This window comes from Chroicocephalus ridibundus, chromosome 3, assembly GCF_963924245.1.
Source record: "Chroicocephalus ridibundus chromosome 3, bChrRid1.1, whole genome shotgun sequence".
NCBI classification, from domain to species: Eukaryota; Metazoa; Chordata; class Aves; order Charadriiformes; family Laridae; genus Chroicocephalus; species Chroicocephalus ridibundus.
Genome location: NC_086286.1, coordinates 129496881 through 129513776, shown reverse-complemented (window position 1 = coordinate 129513776; position 16896 = coordinate 129496881). Strand labels below are relative to the sequence as shown.

Here is a 16896-nt window from a genome sequence, read left to right as displayed (position 1 = left end):
AGGACGGGCTGTTGCACCCAGAGCAGGAGACGCGTCTCTGGGGACAGTTTGTCTGTGAAGGGCCAGGGGTGCCGGTCACCCCCCTGAGATGACTTGCCTGCTGCACCCCATCTGTCTGCGTGCTCTCTTCAAGGTGTGAGAAGAGGCGGCTGCTGCCTGCTGTGCTGGATGGTGTAAAGCTCGTTCGACCTGTCAGCGCTGCAGCTCCCCCTCAGGAGTGAACTCCCTGGGCTATGGAGAGGTCGGACGTCCCCGCCTTTGCCTTCTGCTGGGCGCGGTGGGGAGCACGGTGAAGCAGGGATGAGGTTTGCCGGCCACTCACCTGATGAACCTCCTCCAACTGCCCTGGGGTTCCTGTGTCTCAGGGGAGAGCCCTTGGCACTGCAAGTCTTCCCTCTTCCAGGATGAACACCACCCTCCTGGTCCTGGGCTCTTTGTCTGAGCCCCTGCAGTTCAGTCGGCCCCACCAGCCCGGATGGTGCGTCTCGTGTCATCTTTGAGCCCCTGCCCCGGTGGCCCTGAGCTTGAGCCCCTCCGTCCAGCGTCTCTGCAGTGACGTGTCCAGACCTGAACAGGTTTGGTCCCCGGATCAGCTGGGCTGGGGTCCCGTGGCCCTGCTCCGGGCTGGGGGCTCAGAACCACGAGCAGGCCAGTGCTGCAGCTGGAATTGCTGCTTGGGCCATTTCTGCGCTCAGGGACCTTCTGGATGAGCTGGTGCATTCCCTGGATTGGTGCTGCCCGAGTAAAGCATGAAAGGAGAGGAATTTTTCCTTTGCAAAAGTGGGCTGCTTCTCAGCACCTTTCATTTGCTGCTGGATGGGTTTGTCTCAGGCCTGCGCTGGCTAAGGGGCAACTCGGCACCTGTTGCTTCCTCCCTGCAGCGAATGTCCTGCCCAAGTTGCCTCCAAACTGTGAATAAACAGACTGAACTGTCACAGGAATGAGCAGAATTATTTTCTACAGTCCTAAAAGCATTTGTTACTTCTGAAGTCTCTCTAGTTTTCACACGTCCTTTTTGGGACGGGGCCAGCAGTGATGCTGTGGAAGGGTAAACCCAGTCCTGGACGGAGCGCCCGGAGCTGCAGGGCCCTGGGAGGCTGAATGCGGAGGCAGTTCTGCTCGGTGGAGTTAAAAACTGAATTGTCGAGTGCGTGCTGTCTTGTTCCTGCGGCGAGGCATCGATCTCAAGAGGGTTTGGTTTTAAACTTTCTTCCTGGTCATTAAAGAAAGTTTTTGATATAGGACTTAGAACCAGTCTCTGTGGAGCCCCCTAAAATGACTCTGGTTAGCGGTGGGCTCACGTTAGTGATTTGTGTTGAGGTGACTGGGTTTGGACCATTTACCATGTGCACTATTGATGTTTTATCATGCCGATTTTTAATCAAAATGCTCTGTGGTGTGTCACGTGCCGTATCAAAGGCCCTCCTACCTACAGTTATTTCTGTTAAGCGAGTGAAGCTGTTCAGGGGGCGGAATCGGGAGGTTTGCCAAGGCTGCCCCAACAGTTCTGCCAGGGCAGCTCCTGGCCGTGAAGAGGAGCCGGGGAGGGGTCCTGGCCACCAGGAGGATGGTCAGACCCAGGGCTGCCGAGGTCCGGGGGGTCAGTGGGAGGCACCTCCGGGGCTTGGACTTGCTGTGGGTGCCAGGGGGTGAAAACATGGGGCAGGAGAGACCCTGGGCTGTGTGGGGACGGAAGGGAATGCGGGGGGGAGGAATGAGCATGGGAAATGGGCATAAAAGGGGCCAGCTGCGTGTGAACAGAAATAATAATGGATCACCACAAAGTGATCTTTTTTTCTAGCTGTTTTCCTGGGCGTGGGGGCTCTTTCTGTCGTGCACGGGGGGAGTTCTGGGGGGGGGGGGTGCGGGTGCCACCAAAGGGAGGGACACGTACCTCGGTGCGCACTCGCAGGCGAAGGTCGGGCTGGATTTGCTGGTGAGCAGGGAAGAGGTTTGGGAGCCAGGTTGTGGTGGGGCCTGGGGCAGATCCTGGAGACACCACACATCTGAGAGATGGTTTCTGAAGGCACCAGGAAGCCCAGGCCGTCGGTGAGGTGAGACATTCAGCTGGAGACACAAAGGAGGCGCAAAGAAACAACAGCAGGAGCAGTAATTTGATTATTAACCTGACCCAGCTGCTCGCAGGCCCATCAGAAGAGAAGCGCCAGCCCCTTAAAGGACGATGCCCGAAAATCCAGACAGACAAAGAGGTACAAGAGCCGGAAGGGTGTGTGTGGGTGTGTGTGTGTGTGTGTCAAATCACAGACCTCCCCCCGGCTCCTCCCAGGGCTGTCCCAGGGCAACAGTCGTCGCCAAGGTCCAGGTGTGAAACCCATCACCTGCCTCATCGGAAGCTCTCCAGATCACCTTTCGAGCACTCAAGGGTGGCTGCCTGGGGGCAGGATGCAGGGAAAGAGCATCTGGGGACAGCACAGGAATTATTATGGGATGTTTAGGGGAGGAACCAAAGGTGGGAAAAGGGAGGGATTTAGGAGATCTGGGGAGGAAGACTGTGGGAAATCAAGGGCTAAGGGAACGAAAGGGTCTATTGCATGTAAGCAGGGACTACACCAGTGTTGCCATGCCCTGTGCCTGGTCACCACAGTCTCTCCTGACACCTGATTGAACTCCACCTTCAGCTACTTTCCTCCATGTGAGTGTGGGGCCAGGGGAGCGTCTGCGGTGCCAGCAATGGACACACGTGTGTGAGCACTGGCAAAGAGCAGCCGCACCAGCTGGGCAGCAGGTGATGGGGTCTGGGAGCGGGGGAATGAGGGGTCTCTAAGGGCAGCGCTGGATGGGACGGGAGGTGTCAGCTTTGGGACCAGGGAGGGGACCTGATGGCTGCTGGGTGGGAGACAGGCGCCCCATCATATGCTGGGGCCAGTGAATCACAACAGCGAGGAGCGTCGTGTGACCATGCACGGCTGGGGAAATGTTCAGAAGCAGCTGCTTCTCCCAAGGATGCTGCAGTGGCGTCAGACCGGTTGTAGGCAGGATCCCGCCTGGCCCAGGGTGCCCACCCACAGCCAATGGCATTCCACATGGTCCCTCCACACTGGCCTAGCTGCCGGATGGATCCCTGGTGGGGATCAGGACCCACAACCTCCACCTGTATGGCACCCCGAAGCTTGAGGGCAGGAGTTGCCCCCACCCCAGTGCCGCAGCCTGTCCCGGGCATTCCTCGGGGGCAGCCTGGTTGCCTGCAGGCAGGGTGGGAGGCCACAAAGACCCTGTGCATGGAGGCGCCAGGTTGGTCACCGCCACCTTGTCCTCATCCACACATAGAAATGGACGCCGCCCTGCAGCTTGTGCCAGTATCCTGTGGGATGCGGAGGGAAGACGATGCAGGGCATGGAGCACTGCAGCTGTGGTGGTGGCCGGGGGCTAACCTGGCCCCCAGCCAGGTGCTACACTGGGCAGGAGCGCAGGGCTGCGTGGGGGCCAATAAACCCAGTGCCACCAGGGAGGGCAGCAGCTTTGGGGCCGGGGTGCTGCCGGCAGCCTCACCGCTGTGCCCGCTCCAACGGGGAGAAGCCACGAGACCCTCTCCCTGGCAGAGTTTTCTTTCCTGCTTTGGCGCGGGTGCCCATCACAAGGATCCAGGCGGGTCTCCACCCTGCAGCACCCATGGCTGGCCTGGGAACCGCCCCGGGGCCCCTCCGCACACTGCCCGGGCAGCCAGGGATGCCAACACGCAGACACAGGCCAGCACAGCGAGCCCTGTGTGCCGCCGCCAGCTCTGCCCCACGCAGCGCTCGGCCTCCCACCCGCAGGGGCTGCTCCGGCCCCCGCTGCAGCTCTCCCCCACCACACTCAGGTCTGTCTGCCAGAAGCCACGCGCTGCCCCCAGGAAGCAGCCGACAGCGCGCAGGACCCACGGGGCCACACACTGCACCAGGGCTCGGCCCCTGCCCAAGGGGCTCAGTGTGCTGGAGCTGGATGAGGCCACCAGCACCATCCCCCCCCCCGGCCCCCCAGCTGCCAGCCACGCTGTGCCGGTCCCACAGCCGCAGCTCTCACGCTAACGGGGTGTTTGCACAGGGAATATCCCCACTGTGCTCCAGCTCACTGCCCCTCGTTGTCCCCCCGTGCGGGGAACGCTCACGGATCAGAGCCCGCTGTTATGGGGCTGTGCGGGCAGGGAGGGGGCTGTGCCGCAAGAGACTGACAGACCCTCGGGGAACTGTTTTATTTCCCAGTGGTGCCAATGCTCAAGGCTGCTTTCAGGGAAGGGGTGGATGGAGCTCAGCACAGTCAGTGCCCCCCAGCCTGGGGATGGCCAGGACCCAGTTCGTGGGTCTGGGGGTGCCCCACAGAGGGTGACCAGCTCTGCCACAGCGGGGCACAGGGACTTTGTGTCCGTGGCAGGTGGGAGCCCAGGTGGGGGCTCTGTGGATCGAGGTTCCCCCTGCTCAGTGCTGCACGGTCCCCTCACTCCGCAGGGATGCCCACAGTGCTGCACCGGTCACTGCTGCCTCCCAGGGAGTCCCCGGAGAGACTCTGCCCTGACAGCATGCTGCACAGGCTCTGCTCCCGGCCAGGACGCGGCGCTGCCTCGATCGACACCTCCACCTCGATGTTGATGCCTTCCCTGCAGACAAACACAGGGCCTGAGGGCAGGAGCCCAAAAAGGGACATTGCCACATCCCTGCCCGGTACAGTGGGCACGGGGAAGGCTGTTAGGACGGGGACATGCCAGTCCCCCCCTCCCCAGCCCAGCAGCCCCAGCTCACCTGTAGGACATGTCCTGGCCCTCGCTCAGCATGCTCCCTGCGAGGGCCACCGTGCTGGCTGACTGGCTGTCCTGCTCCTTCCACACAGCCCCGTGCCGTGGGCTATGGCTGCTGCTGGGGAAGGAGGTGGTTGTGTCCGGGACCCCGTCCTCACCCCCCCTGGGGCTGGGCAGCACCGACCACAGCTCATTCACTGGCAGAGGGAGAGATGGCACTGAGCACCCTGTCTGCAAGGACCGCTCCCTGGCAGAGTGGGGAGCAGAACGGCCCACCGGGCTCTCGGCAGGTCCCAGACTGCTCTGGGCAGCACCCGCCTCCCCCAGGACACCAGCGTGCAGCCCCCTCGCAGGGAGAGGTGTGTGTGGTACCACCCCGGGCAGAACCGACACGTGTCCACAGGGAGCCCCTGGCTCTGGAGATGTCACAGCCACTGAGACGCCAGGCAGGACCGGAGCCCCTGCGGCCCGATGGAGGGTACGGGATGGTGGACAGACGGCAGTGCAGGACTCACGCTTGGTCAGGTTCTCCAGCTCCACCACGCCGAGATCCCCAGGTGGGCTGCGGCTGCCCCCGCACCCCCAGCGGCTCCGACACAGCGACAGCACCACCACTCCGTAGACGTAGGTGAGCATCAGGGGCACGCCGACTCCTGCGGGCAGACGGGCAGCTATTTCCCCATCCCCACCAGCAGACCCGGCTGGCCTGATCCCCTGGGCAAAGCCCTGGTGCCCCAGGTCTCAGACTTTCCCCCCGGAGACACTCCACTGCAGCAGCCCCCCACTCTCTCCAACACATGAGCAGCACCCTCAGCCCTGGCCCCGCGCACTCACCCACGGTGACAGCTGTGATGATGGGGGACACAAAGAGAGAGAGGAGGACGCTGCTGGTGACAGAAAAGCACTGCTGGCACCCCGACAGGCTGCTCCTCCGGCTCTGGCCCAGCACCTCGAGGACAAACAAGACAGGTGAAGGGCTCTGCAGGGATCTCCATGCACATTCCCCAGCACTGGGGTCTCTTCCCAGCCCTGGCAGAGCTGTAGCCGCAGCTACAGCTGCCTGGACACCCCCTCCATCTCCTCAGGGACAGGCGGCCATGACAGTGCCACCACCACAGCTCAGGTGTCCCTGGACCCGCAGACCCCTTCCTCCTTTCGCCCACCCCAACCCCCGCCTCTCCGGGCTGGGAGGACCCTCACTGGAGGGAGCTGGGGTGGGCAGCAGAGAGGGTCCCCGCAAGGAGGGGCCGTGGGGAGTCAGGGTGGCAGAGGGACATGCTGGGGAGAGCGGTGAGCCCCGTGCGTCTGCCAGGCTCAGCGGGGAGCGGGACCATGGGGGACTCCAGTACCTTCCTACCCATGTAGATGGGGATCCCAATGGTAATGACAGGGACAGCGATGCCCGCGACGAGGGAGATCACCATGGGTGCCCCCAGCACCATGCCCAGCTGCCACAGGATCTTCCGTGTCCGTGACCAAGGCCTCTTCCCCCAGAAGGTGCAGCCAGAGGGGCTGCGGGGACAGAGCAGGGCTGGGACAACGGTTCCTGCGCAGGGGACCAGCACAGGCCGCCCTCGCACTGGGTGAGGCCCCTGGGCCTCTGGAAAGCCAGACTCCCCCATCCCAATCCTGAGCTCTGGCCGCCACTGGGGACCCTCCCTGTGGGGTGCTGAGAGCCGGCCCCAGCCCCCAGCCCTGACAGACCCAGCAGCACAGACCACTCCGCTCCCCCCCGACCCGTCCCACAGCCCAGCCGGTCCCAAACCTCGCTGTGCTGCCCCACATCCCAGCCCCACAGCTCCTGGCAGCGTCCCCAGCCCCGGCCCAGCACCACAGCGCCCGCAGCCCAGCCCAGAGGCAGCTCTTCCACCCACCCCACAGCCCCCCGCCCCAGCTCCCCAGCACAGCCCACGGCTCCCAGCGGCCCCACACGGACCTCAGGAAATGCACGTCGGAGATCTCCTGCAGGCAGAGCCAGCAGAAGAGGCAGCCACAAACTGCGCAGTTCATGCGGTTGCAGCTCCCGTCGTTGATCTTCATGATGAAGGCACTGCAGCGGGGACAGACTTTGATGTCCTCGGCCTCAGCTGGCGGGGGGAAGGAGATGAGATAGGATGGGGGGAGCAGGACAGGACAGTGCAGGTCCAGCTTCCACACCCTGTCCCAGAATCGCGGCCTGTCCCATAGGTGTCAGGGTGAGCCAGGCACAGAAAGGTCCCGCTCTACGCTCCCGGCTCGACTGGCACATGCCTCCACGCAGAGGCAACCAGCGGGGACCACTGTGGCTCCAGCATCCCCACAGGCAGGAAGGTGCGAAGGCATCCGACTGTGCCAAACCCCTGCCCTGCCTGCTCCCACCCTGGGCCAGGGTCTCACCGTGGGCCGAGTCCTCCGGATGGATTAGCTGTGCTGCGGGGTTGGCAAGGCTGGGGGCCGGCGGCGCTGGCGCGCAGGGGCCATTGGGGTGCCAGGGCTGCCGGCAGTGGTAGCAGAACTCAGTGCCACAGCCCTCGCGTCCGCAGGTGAGGCGGGGACACTCGGCACAGCCGTAGGCGATGACAGCGTAGCTGTGGGAGAAGGCGGTCAGTGCTGGGGGGGCCAGCGGTGCCCACGGCCCTCCCTGCATTCCCACGCAGCCATTCCCCTCCCTGGCACAGCCAGGCCACGCAATGGCAGGTCCCAGCTCCACACCGAGCCACAGCTGCAGCCCAAGCTCAGGAGAGCCTGGAGAGACCTCACCAGCTCAGACTGCAGCACAGCCTGCCCCATCCAGCACCCACACAGTTCCCCCGGGGCATCGCGGACTGGCCGGCATGGCCAGGAGCACCAACCCTGGCAGAGACACGCAGCTGCCCAGGGTCTGCAGCGGGGACAGGGATCGGGACGTCTCTCTGGGCAGGCACAACCCCGCACGGGACCAAGTCACAGGGGGACTGAGCCTGGAAAAGGCTCACAGGACAGAGGCACAGTCTAATGCCCACCAGCTCCTGGTGGGGAAGGCCATGGCCTCCGCCGCTGCAGGGAGGGGACACCCACACCGTCCCCCCGCTCCCGGCTCCACACAAGGGGCCAGCGGGTCACCTGCAGTCGGGTGCGGGACACCATCGGGTGCCGGGGTCGGCCACCAGCAGCCGCCGCAGGAGGAACTCCTCATACTTGTCGCGGAGGGCGGGCTCGGCCAGGAGGCGGTGGACATCGGTGGGCTGGAGGGCGGCAGGGCAGTGCGGACAGGCCACCGGCACGCGGCTCTCGCCGACGGCGATGCGCAGGTACTGCTCCAGGCAGGCCCGGCACGAGCGGTGGGCACAAGAGGCCAGGGTGGGGAAGGCCTCGGGGGGCTGGGGCAGCAGGCACAGGGGACACTCCACCAGCTCCCCGCCCTCGCCCAGGGGCAGCACGACGTGTGTCTCCTCGGGTTCCTCTGGCTCCAGTTCTGGCGACTTCTCCCCCCCGATGGCCTGTGGCCTCCGCCCAAAGAAGCCCAGGAGGCGGAGGGATCCGGGCACCCGTGTGGGTTGCTCCATGGTGGCCCGTCAGCTGCTGTTGGGCTACGGAGGGTAGCAGGGAGGTGCCAGCCCCATGGCCAGGCTCCTACCTGGGCCTCAGAGCCAGCATCCTCCCCACAGGCAACAGCCGAACCATCTCCAGACGCCGTCGGCACCGCTCAGCCTGTGGGGAATCACAGGAGAGTGAGCTCAGGGCTCTGGACCTGGGAACAGCCCCCTGGCACCCAGGAGACCCCCCTACTGCCCTGCTGATGGGCGCTGATGCCCACCCAGACCCTCGGGCCGTCCGCGCAGCCACACCACCAAAAACACCCCGGCAGCTCCGGGACAAGTCCGCAGCCAGTCACAGCCAGCCCGGTCCCAGCCAGACATCGCTGTGGGTCCAGGGCACGGGGCTGACCCCACCAGCAGTGCCCTGGCTCTGGCATGAGCCTTGCAGATGGAGACCCTGGTCCCCTGCCCTGGCTGGGGCTGCTCCAGATCCTCCTCCTCTGGTGGACCACAGCCCAGGTTGGGGCATTTGCCTCTCTCTGCTCCTGCGTCCGCCATCCCCTTCCACACCGAGCTTGGGCAACACAAGAGCCACCACGTGCTCCTGAGCCAGCTCTGTTCCACCCCATCCCGTCTCCCTCGGTTCAGCATCCAAGTCCAGAGACACAGGACCTCCCAGATTCCCCGAGACTGGGAAGTCTTTGCAAGTGGTGAACACTGTGACAACCAGTTTGTACACAGGGCAGTACAATAATCACGCTCTCAGCCTCCACGGCTCTCCTCTCCAAGGACAGACACGGCTGAGGCTCAGACTTTCCGCTGGAGTTCCAGTTCCCAAGAGCCACAGATTGGGCCCAGCTGGACGCCAGCGCTCACTGCTGCGGACACAAGCTCCTAAACCCAGCCTTCACTGGGAAGCTCCTAGCGATGGAGGCAGCCCAGAAGAAAACTCAGGGCAAATCAAAACTGCCATCTACTCCTCCTCAGGGTTGGCTTGCAGGAGAGCAGGGAACGTCTCGCTGCCAGAGATGGTGCTTCCTCCGCAAAGGCTGGATCCTGAACTGTGCCGGGAGCACAGAGCTGCAACCCAGGCAGCAGGACACGAAGCCCCGTGGGGAGCGGTCACTTCTGAGCGGTGCTTCCCCACATCCCACGTACTGCACTAAAACCTGCACCACCCACGCTGCTGCTGCATTTGTAGAAGAGACGACCACGCTAAAGGACCCAAAAGCCAGTTAATTAAGTGACCAGAAGACAGGTGATTACAAGAGAGAGGAGGTAAATCTGCCAGTTTTCCCTTACTTAGAACTCACAGTACTCCAGGGCCACGCCATAACCGCTCCTGACAGCAGAGCCAGCCCCGCCACTGCTCTCCTTGCTCTTTCCTTATCTATAGTCCAGAAAGGGGCATCCTACACTTCACACCTCCCCAGCACCGCTGCATCCCTCCACCACCAACAGCCTCTGCTGGGTTTTCCCTCTGAGCACAGCCAGAGCAGCAGAAGCGGCAGGTATTAGCGAGGGCTCAGGTAAGATCGAGGAGTCCGATCACATCTGCTCGGCTGGGAACGAGCACGGTGCTGCAGCGTGATAAAGCACTTCCCAGTGAGTTGGTAACTGAAGAGCTCATGGAAACCGGGCTGAGACTGGGTTTAAATAGTTGTTAGAGAGAGGAAGGAATGTACTCGACGCAGGGGAGGGCAGCAGGACTGCTGCTGGGGGTGACGGCTGCCGTCACTGGGGACTCTGCCTGGCAGGACAGCAGGAGCCAGCGCCAGAGCAGCAGCAACGGCTGCGCTGACACCACGGCCACCAGCTGCCCGACCGGCAGGGCCAGCCCGCGAGGAAACACCCAGTGTCCTGCGGCTCCTGCACTGGGACGGCGGCACCTCGACTAAACTGCACAACACATGCGAAGAAGCACCGGCAGGGATCTAAGTGCCCCCAAAGTACCTGTCAGCGGGGAATCATTGCTGAGGACACGGCATGGCCATGGCTCCCCTGGGACTGCCACAAAGTCCAACACATTCGGCTCCTCCTGGGACCTGCAAATAAACAAAAACTATCTGTGAGGAGGCTCAACAGCAGCAGCTCATGCACCCAGAGCCACTGGGACATGAAAACAGCTCTATTAACAGAGAAGGCAGAACGAGTCCTGTCGATGGGGACCAGGGCAGGGACCTCAGCATCGGAGAGGATGAGCACAAGGCACGTCTGAGCCAGAGCAGGGGCTGCTGCCCCCAGCACAGCCATCTGCACGCGGCCATCCCTGGAGATGGGTGGAACAAGTCCCCAGGCAGGGTAACCAGGGGGCCTTGTCCGCAACACGCAGGATGCAAAGCCCTGGATGTCCCCAGCTGGGATGCTGGAAACAGAAGCTGCAGCTAACAAACCGAAGGGGTGGGAAATGTGATGGCTGAGCTCCCCTGGGAGCAGAGGTGCGACTGGGCTGCACGAGGAGCCACCGCAGCATCCCGGGGCCCAGCAGGCTTCTCGCCTGGCAAGGTCAGAGCACGTCTGAGTGCCCAGGAGCCGAGCCACACAAACTGGGGGAGATGTGCTGGGAAGAGGGGTTATGGACCACAGGGATGTGCCAGGTGAAATCAGGAGCTCCATCGCATGGGGACCCATCACCCACACGCACTCCTGGGAGAACTCTGCTCAGCTCTGCAGCCCTTGCAAGAGCTGTGACCTTGGGGACAGGACTGGCAGAGGTACTGGCCACAGAGGAGCCACAGCACGGCCACGGCGCTCCAACTCCTGGGATTGTCCTGCAGCTGCCTCTCCTCCCACGCCTGGTGCTGGGGAGCTGGGCTCGCTCTCCTCTGTGGCCACTGCCCACAGGGGTCACCACGAACAGAACAGTTCAGGTGGAAAGGGACCTCAGGAGATCTCCGGTCCATCTTCCTGCCCAAACCAGGGTCAGCGCTGTGGGTAAGGGCTTTGTGCCAGCTGGGTCTTGAAAACCTCCAAGGAGAGAGACCACACAACCTCTCTGGGCAACCTGATCTGTGACTGGACTCGTTCCACTCCCAGTACTGGGGAGCAGGACCCCAGTGGACGTCTCCAAAGGATGGATTCAGCTGCCTCTGGAGATCAGACCACGGGAAGGACAGTGAACCCCTCTCTGCTCACCCAGAAGCCCCAGGTCCCTCCTTCCAGGAGCGCTGGAAGCACCGGGACAGTGAAAGACACCAGCACTGCGGCTCGCGGCCACCCGAGCGTCCCGCTCTCCGGCCTCTGCCCACCCTGCCCTTTCGGCCCAGGGCAATGCGGGCTCTGGGCCACCAGCCCCGTTCCACGGCACCCGGAACTGCCGGAGCTCCACGAGCCGTGCACAGAGAAGCCGGTTCAACCCTCCGCTCCAGCGGCCCATCCCCTGCCGCTGCCAGTCCCGGACACCGGGCTCCTCCGGCCCTCTCCTTCCCCCCAGGGACGGCCAGAGCAGCCAGCGGGGCTGCGGGCACCGCCGCTGGTACCGGCACGCCACTCACCGAGCTCTCCCCTCGGCTCGGGGGCCCGGCGAGGCTTCTCGCGGCCCTCCGGGGCTGGGCCGTGCCCGCCGAGGCAGCGGAGGGGGGTCACGGCAGCCACCCTGGGGAGCACAGATACTGTTACCCGCCCCCGGTGCTACGTGCGTCCCCCACTCCCCGACCCCTGTGCCTGCCACCGGGGCCGCCGCCTGCCCCGCTCCCCCCGGCCCGGGAAGGGGCGGAGCTCCCGGTGCCCCCGCCTCGGTGCCCCTGGCCCGCAGCCGCCCGCCCCGCTCGGGACCCGCCCCGCCCCGCCCCGCCTGCCTCTCCCGCGGCAGCCCGGCCCCCCGCCGCATGCCGGGGCCGCCGGCGCGGTGCCGGGAGGGCAGCGGGTGGCGGCGGCGGACCCCGCGCACACTTCCGGGCGCCCGGTCCGCTTCCGGCGGCGCCGCGCCCGCTTCCGGCGCTGGCCCCGCCCCGCGGCGGCCGGAAGCGGAAGTGCCCGGTCGAGGCGGGGCGGCGGCGGCCGCCCCGGGCTGGCGGGGGCGGCTGGCGGGCCGCGGGCGGGCGGGCGGCGGGGCCGGGCCGGGGCCGGGGCCGGCCACGATGCCCCGGCGGAAGCAGAGCCACCCGCAGCCGGTGAAGGGTGAGTGCGCAGCGGGGCCGGGGGGCGGCGGCGGCGGCGGCGGCCCAGCGGTGACCCGCGGCGCTCGGTGTGTTGCAGCGGACGCCGAAGACGGCCCCGAGGAGACGGCGGGAGCGGCGCTGGTGCTGCCCGGCGACCTGCTGCTGGGCCGCGGCCTGGCCTTCGAGAAGGGACCGCCAGGTGCGTGCCGCCGTGCGGGCCCGGCACCGGCGCCCCGCGGGGACGGCCGCCCTGGGCGCACCTGCAGCGGCGGCGCGGCCCGGCGCGGCCCCGCCGGTGCCGGCCCCCGCGCTGGGCCCCATACGGCAGCCGCCCGCCGCGGCAGCGGGCCCGCCCGGTGGCTGCTCTGTCCCCCGGCGCGTTTTCTCGCCCGGGATCGCCCCCCGCGGGGTGAGGCCCCGGCCCCGGGCAGGGCCCCGCGCCGGTGGTCACTGCCCGCCCGGCACCGATCCCTGGCACTGACCCTCCCGTTAGGGCGCTTCAGGCACACCGCACCCTCATGGTTGGTGTGGGGCTGGGGGACACCGGTGCTGGCAGCCCGCCCCACTGCAGCCGCCACCGGGCTCGTCCCCATCTGCACCGCTCTGCCCAGGAGCCCCCAGGTCTCCCAGCCACCGGGACATGGCTTTCTGCCCTCCTGGGGGCCAGGGCCCCGTCCCTGCAGGGTCCTGCCCCACAGCCACCCCTCGGCGTTGTGAGGGTGGGGGGAGCTGGGCCGGGGCTGTCTCTCTGCCAGTCTTTGCTCCCTGCCATTCGCCCACCCCACAGCCATCCTGGCCCTTTGTGTGGCCGGCCAGTGCCTGCCCAGCTGGTGTCACATCAGGCTCCGGGGCAGCCAGAGGAGCAAACGCTGCTCCGGCTCCATTAAGGTGCCTCACAAGGACTGGTGAGAGCATCACTCGCTGCCCTCGATGGTGAGCATTGAATAATGTTACACTCAGTGGCAAGAGGAGGGGGGCATGGACCGCCCAAGCCCTGTGGCTCTGTCCCCTCGCTGTCCTTGAGGGCTGTGCTTTGGTCCCTGTGCTCGGCAGCCACACCGGGTTGTGTTGTGCTGGCAGTTCCTGCGCCACGGCACGGTCCCAGCTGCCTGGCAGATGGGGTTCTGCTCCCAGGACCATGCTTCCCCACAGCCTGTGCCGGGGACAAAGCTCGCTTGGTGGCTCTGGGGGCTGGATGCTGCGAGGGCTGAAAGCCGCTCTCTGCAGCAAACCTTCTGCCATTGGAAATACCTTCCTTCCCACTCTCAGCCACCAGCCCCAGCTGGGGAGTAGGACCAGGCACCTCAGGGACTACTAAGGCTGTCAGGAGAGCCATCACAGGCCCCATATTCGTCCTCACCCCGTGGGCCGTGTTGTCCCACACAGCCGTGCTCAGGGGGCAGTGCTGCAGGGATGCTGGGCCTGAGCCGAGGCGGCAGGGGAGTCCCTCAGTGTGGGGCTTGGGGTGGGGTCAAGGGCTCCCCCAGCAATAGCCAGGCCCTCGCAGGATGCCCTGTTCTGGCGTCTGCGCTTCAGGTGGTGCTTGTGAAAAGGGACTGGAGCCTGGGGGGGACCACCCTGTCCCGCAGCGTGGGAGCAGCCTCACCCCTGCGCCCGCCTGGGGCTCTGGGAGGTGGACGCAGGCGGGTGGGCAGCAGTGAAGGGGACAGCCCAGCTTGTTTCCCGGGGCAGGGGGCAGCTGTTGGGTTGTGGGGGCTCCAGGGCTCCAGGTCAGGCACAGCTTTGGCTGCATGTCACTGCCATTCCAGCCCCTAGCACCAGCCTGGGGGCACATCTGGGGCGTGGGGCCAGCAGGCCAGCCTGGGGCAGCTGCAGGGCGGTGGTCTCCGCTCTGTCATCCCTTCCTGGGGCACGGGCACTACCCCAGGGGCCGCAGGAGGATAGGTCTGTGCCCAGCCGGGAAGCATAAGTGCCCTCTGAGAGCCTGGCAGCGGCTTCCCCCCACCGCCGTGGTGCAGCGGCACTGCGTGGGGATGGGGAAGGTCTTTTTTCCATGTGGTGGAGGGGGTCTGGTGTTGGAGCCCCATGGTCTCGGCTATGGGAGCAGGACCAGCTGCTGTCCCTGGGGCAGCAGCACAGCCGAGGGGGGGCTGGAGCAAGTCTCATGGACACCCAGCCCCCCTGCTTGAGTCAGGCTGTGCCCAACACCTTCCTGCCACCGCTGCTTCCTACCAGCCGGGTCCAGCAGCACCAGTGTGTGCTGGCTGCCCGCTGCACCCCTGTGCCCCCCTCCACCCGCCCTTCCTGGTGCCGGGGGTCTGGCGGTGAGCTGACCGCCCAGCCGCAGGGCAGAGGTGACAGGGTTTCCCGAGGCGCCCAGGACAGGGCGTCAGGGCAGGTTGTGGTCATGAGGCTCCTCGCCCTGCTGTGAGCAGCATGGTGGGCTCCTGCAGGCTGCTGGGTGCTGCCAGGGCGGGTGCAGCTGCCTGGCCCCAGTCCCCTCCTTGGGATGGGCCCTTCTGGGACCGGTGGCACAAGTGGAGGGGCTGTGCCTGGGCCAGCCAGGGGCCTGACACCGTCCCATCCCCACGGTCTTCTCAGCAGACACCCTGGTGGGGAAGATCACCATCCCAGCGTATGCGCTGAGTGACGACGACTGCTCCTCTGGGTACCAGCAGCTGAGCGTGGAGAGTGACCCGGAGGAGGGCGGTGAGCCCGGCCCCGCGGCGCTGCCCTGCCGCCAGTGCGGGCTGCAGCTGGCTGCCAGCCTGGGGCAGAGCTGCCTGCAGTGTGCCGGTGCCGAGGGGGGCCGCAGCCAGCGCATCGTGTACTCCTGCCAGCTCTGCCCCTTCGCCTCCCACTACTCCAGCCACCTCAAGCGTCACATGAAGACACACAATGGGGAGAAGCCCTTCGCCTGCCCGCAGTGTGCCTACGCCTCTGCCCAGCTGGTCAACCTGACCCGACACCTGCGCACGCACACGGGGGAGAAGCCCTACCGCTGCACGTGCTGCAGCTTCGCCTGCAGCAGCCTGGGCAACCTCAAACGCCACGAACGAGTCCACAGCCAGGACAAGCCCTTCCAGTGCGCTGCCTGCGACTATCGCTGCAACCAGAGCCGCAACCTGAAGCGGCACATGCTCAGCCACCGCCTGCCCAAAGGCGAGGGGCCGCACCGGCGGGACAAGGACCCAGGTAAAATGGGGGGTGCAGGGGAGAGATGCTGGGGGGGAGCCCCCAGGGGGAAGGGGCAAGGCGCGTGTCCTGCCTGGCGCCATGTGCCACCAGCCTCAGCTGGGGCACCACTGCCCCCGGGGCTCTGGAGGGAGCTGAGCCCTCCCGGCGCTGCGCTCCCACACTCACAGCCCTGCTTGTTTCTGTCCCGCAGAGCCGCTGCTGCCAGAGCTGAGCCTGCACGTGGGCAGCGGCAGCGGCCCCTTCCTGCCCGGCTGCGCTCGGCTGCGGGGTGAGGAGGCGGCCGCGCTGCCCGAGCTGCTCTTCCCCTTCACGTGCCGCATGTGCGGGCTGGTGCTGGACGACGGCTTCGCGCAGGATGAGGGCCTGGCCGAGCAGGTCTGCGGGCGCTGCAGCCTGGCGGTGCTGGGCACCGAGCCGGGCGCCAGCCCCCGCAAGGGCACGGGGGACAAAGGCTTTGCCTGCAGCCTCTGCCCCTTCGTCACCCACTACCCCAACCACTTGGCGCGGCACATGAAGACACACAGCGGGGAGAAGCCGTTTGTCTGCCCGCTCTGCCCCTACGCCTCCGCCCACCTCGACAACCTGAAGCGGCACCAGCGAGTGCACACGGGCGAGAAGCCCTACAAGTGCCAGCTCTGCGACTACGCCTGCGGCAACCTGGCCAACCTCAAGCGTCACGGGCGCATCCACTCGGGCGACAAGCCCTTCCAGTGCAGCCTCTGCAGCTACAGCTGCAACCAGAGCATGAACCTGAAGAGGCACATGCTGCGGCACACAGGCGAGAAGCCCTTCCAGTGCCGGGACTGCCCCTACACCACTGGCCACTGGGACAACTACAAGCGCCACCAGAAGATCCATGGCCACACGGCTGAGAGCTGGGTAAACCCTCGTACTGCCAAAGCCCTCCTGGCCCCTCCAGCCGTGGGCACGGCCCTGCCCTGAGACAGCACTTAGCCCGGCTGCAGGGGTGCCCAGCCCTGGGGCACCCCAGCTGCGGCCCCTGCCCTCCCTGGGGGAGGGATGGGCATCAGACTCCACGGGGGGGCTCAGGGCTGCCTTATGCAGGGTCCGCCGGGGTCTCCAGCAGCCCTGTCTGGCCTGGGCAGGGTGAAGCCACAACCGGCAGCTCGGGCTCCAGGCTCAGGTCTCTGCCCCAGCAGCAGCGGTGCCCGTGTCCCCAGGCACCCACGGGAGTGGTCCCTGCCTGTTCCTGCCCGCCAGAGCCTTCCTCTGCCGGAGTTTGGGGAAAAGGGGGGAGGGGGGAACGGGACTGGTCCCATGGCTGTTGCCACGCCAGTCAGTGTAATTTATATTGTGTATAAAAGCATTAAACAGTCAGTTTTGTTATCCGCTATTCTCCCTGGGGGCCTTGTCCTGCTTCAGGCGAGGGCAGTGTGGGGCTGGCAAG

The 16896-nt window shown here is 65.8% G+C and overlaps 2 protein-coding genes across 8 annotated transcripts; one reads left to right on the top strand and one right to left on the bottom strand.

Annotated features, from left to right (window-relative positions):
• Positions 1 to 4177: 4177 nt before the first annotated feature.
• Positions 4178 to 11938, bottom strand: LOC134513731 (E3 ubiquitin-protein ligase RNF19B-like). Of its 3 annotated transcripts, none has more exons than XM_063330871.1 (10): positions 11724 to 11934; positions 10183 to 10274; positions 7814 to 8401; positions 7109 to 7299; positions 6669 to 6819; positions 6082 to 6244; positions 5567 to 5681; positions 5248 to 5385; positions 4737 to 4929; positions 4178 to 4594 (listed from the first exon to the last, which is right to left on the bottom strand). In XM_063330871.1, exons 3-10 carry the CDS (start codon positions 8254 to 8256, stop codon positions 4435 to 4437), a joined length of 1554 nt encoding a protein of 517 aa, XP_063186941.1. In that variant the 5' UTR covers positions 8257 to 8401; positions 10183 to 10274; positions 11724 to 11934; the 3' UTR covers positions 4178 to 4434. The 3 variants fall into 3 exon arrangements, with proteins under 3 accessions (XP_063186941.1, XP_063186940.1, XP_063186942.1); XM_063330872.1 differs by having other exon boundaries at positions 4458 to 4594; positions 4737 to 4847; XM_063330870.1 differs by having other exon boundaries at positions 4737 to 5385; positions 11724 to 11938.
• A 295-nt stretch (positions 11939 to 12233) lies between these two features.
• On the top strand, positions 12234 to 16842 carry ZNF513 (zinc finger protein 513). 5 transcript variants are annotated; one of them, XM_063330875.1, is made up of 4 exons: positions 12244 to 12348; positions 12427 to 12528; positions 14895 to 15485; positions 15679 to 16842. In XM_063330875.1, the coding sequence occupies exons 1-4, from the start codon at positions 12309 to 12311 to the stop codon at positions 16428 to 16430; spliced, it is 1485 nt and encodes a 494-aa protein (XP_063186945.1). In that variant the 5' UTR covers positions 12244 to 12308; the 3' UTR covers positions 16431 to 16842. The 5 variants fall into 5 exon arrangements, with proteins under 5 accessions (XP_063186946.1, XP_063186945.1, XP_063186944.1 ...); XM_063330874.1 differs by having other exon boundaries at positions 14892 to 15485; XM_063330876.1 differs by lacking the exon at positions 12427 to 12528 and having other exon boundaries at positions 12234 to 12348; positions 14892 to 15485.
• The last annotated feature ends 54 nt before the right edge of the window (positions 16843 to 16896 follow it).

Coding starts and splice junctions, on each gene's coding strand:
- LOC134513731 (XM_063330870.1), bottom strand. CDS start 8,256: ATGGAGCAACCCACACGGGTGCCCGGATCCCTCCGCCTCCTGGGCTTC. Junction 7,300..7,813: donor TGTCCCGCACCCGACTGCAG/GTGACCCGCTGG, acceptor CTTCTCCCACAG/CTACGCTGTCATCGCCTACG. Junction 5,682..6,081: donor CCATCTACATGGGTAGGAAG/GTACTGGAGTCC, acceptor TTTGTCCTCGAG/GTGCTGGGCCAGAGCCGGAG.
- ZNF513 (XM_063330873.1), top strand. CDS start 12,309: ATGCCCCGGCGGAAGCAGAGCCACCCGCAGCCGGTGAAGGGTGAGTGC. Junction 12,529..14,891: donor CTTCGAGAAGGGACCGCCAG/GTGCGTGCCGCC, acceptor CGGTCTTCTCAG/CAGACACCCTGGTGGGGAAG. Junction 15,486..15,678: donor CCGGCGGGACAAGGACCCAG/GTAAAATGGGGG, acceptor TCTGTCCCGCAG/AGCCGCTGCTGCCAGAGCTG.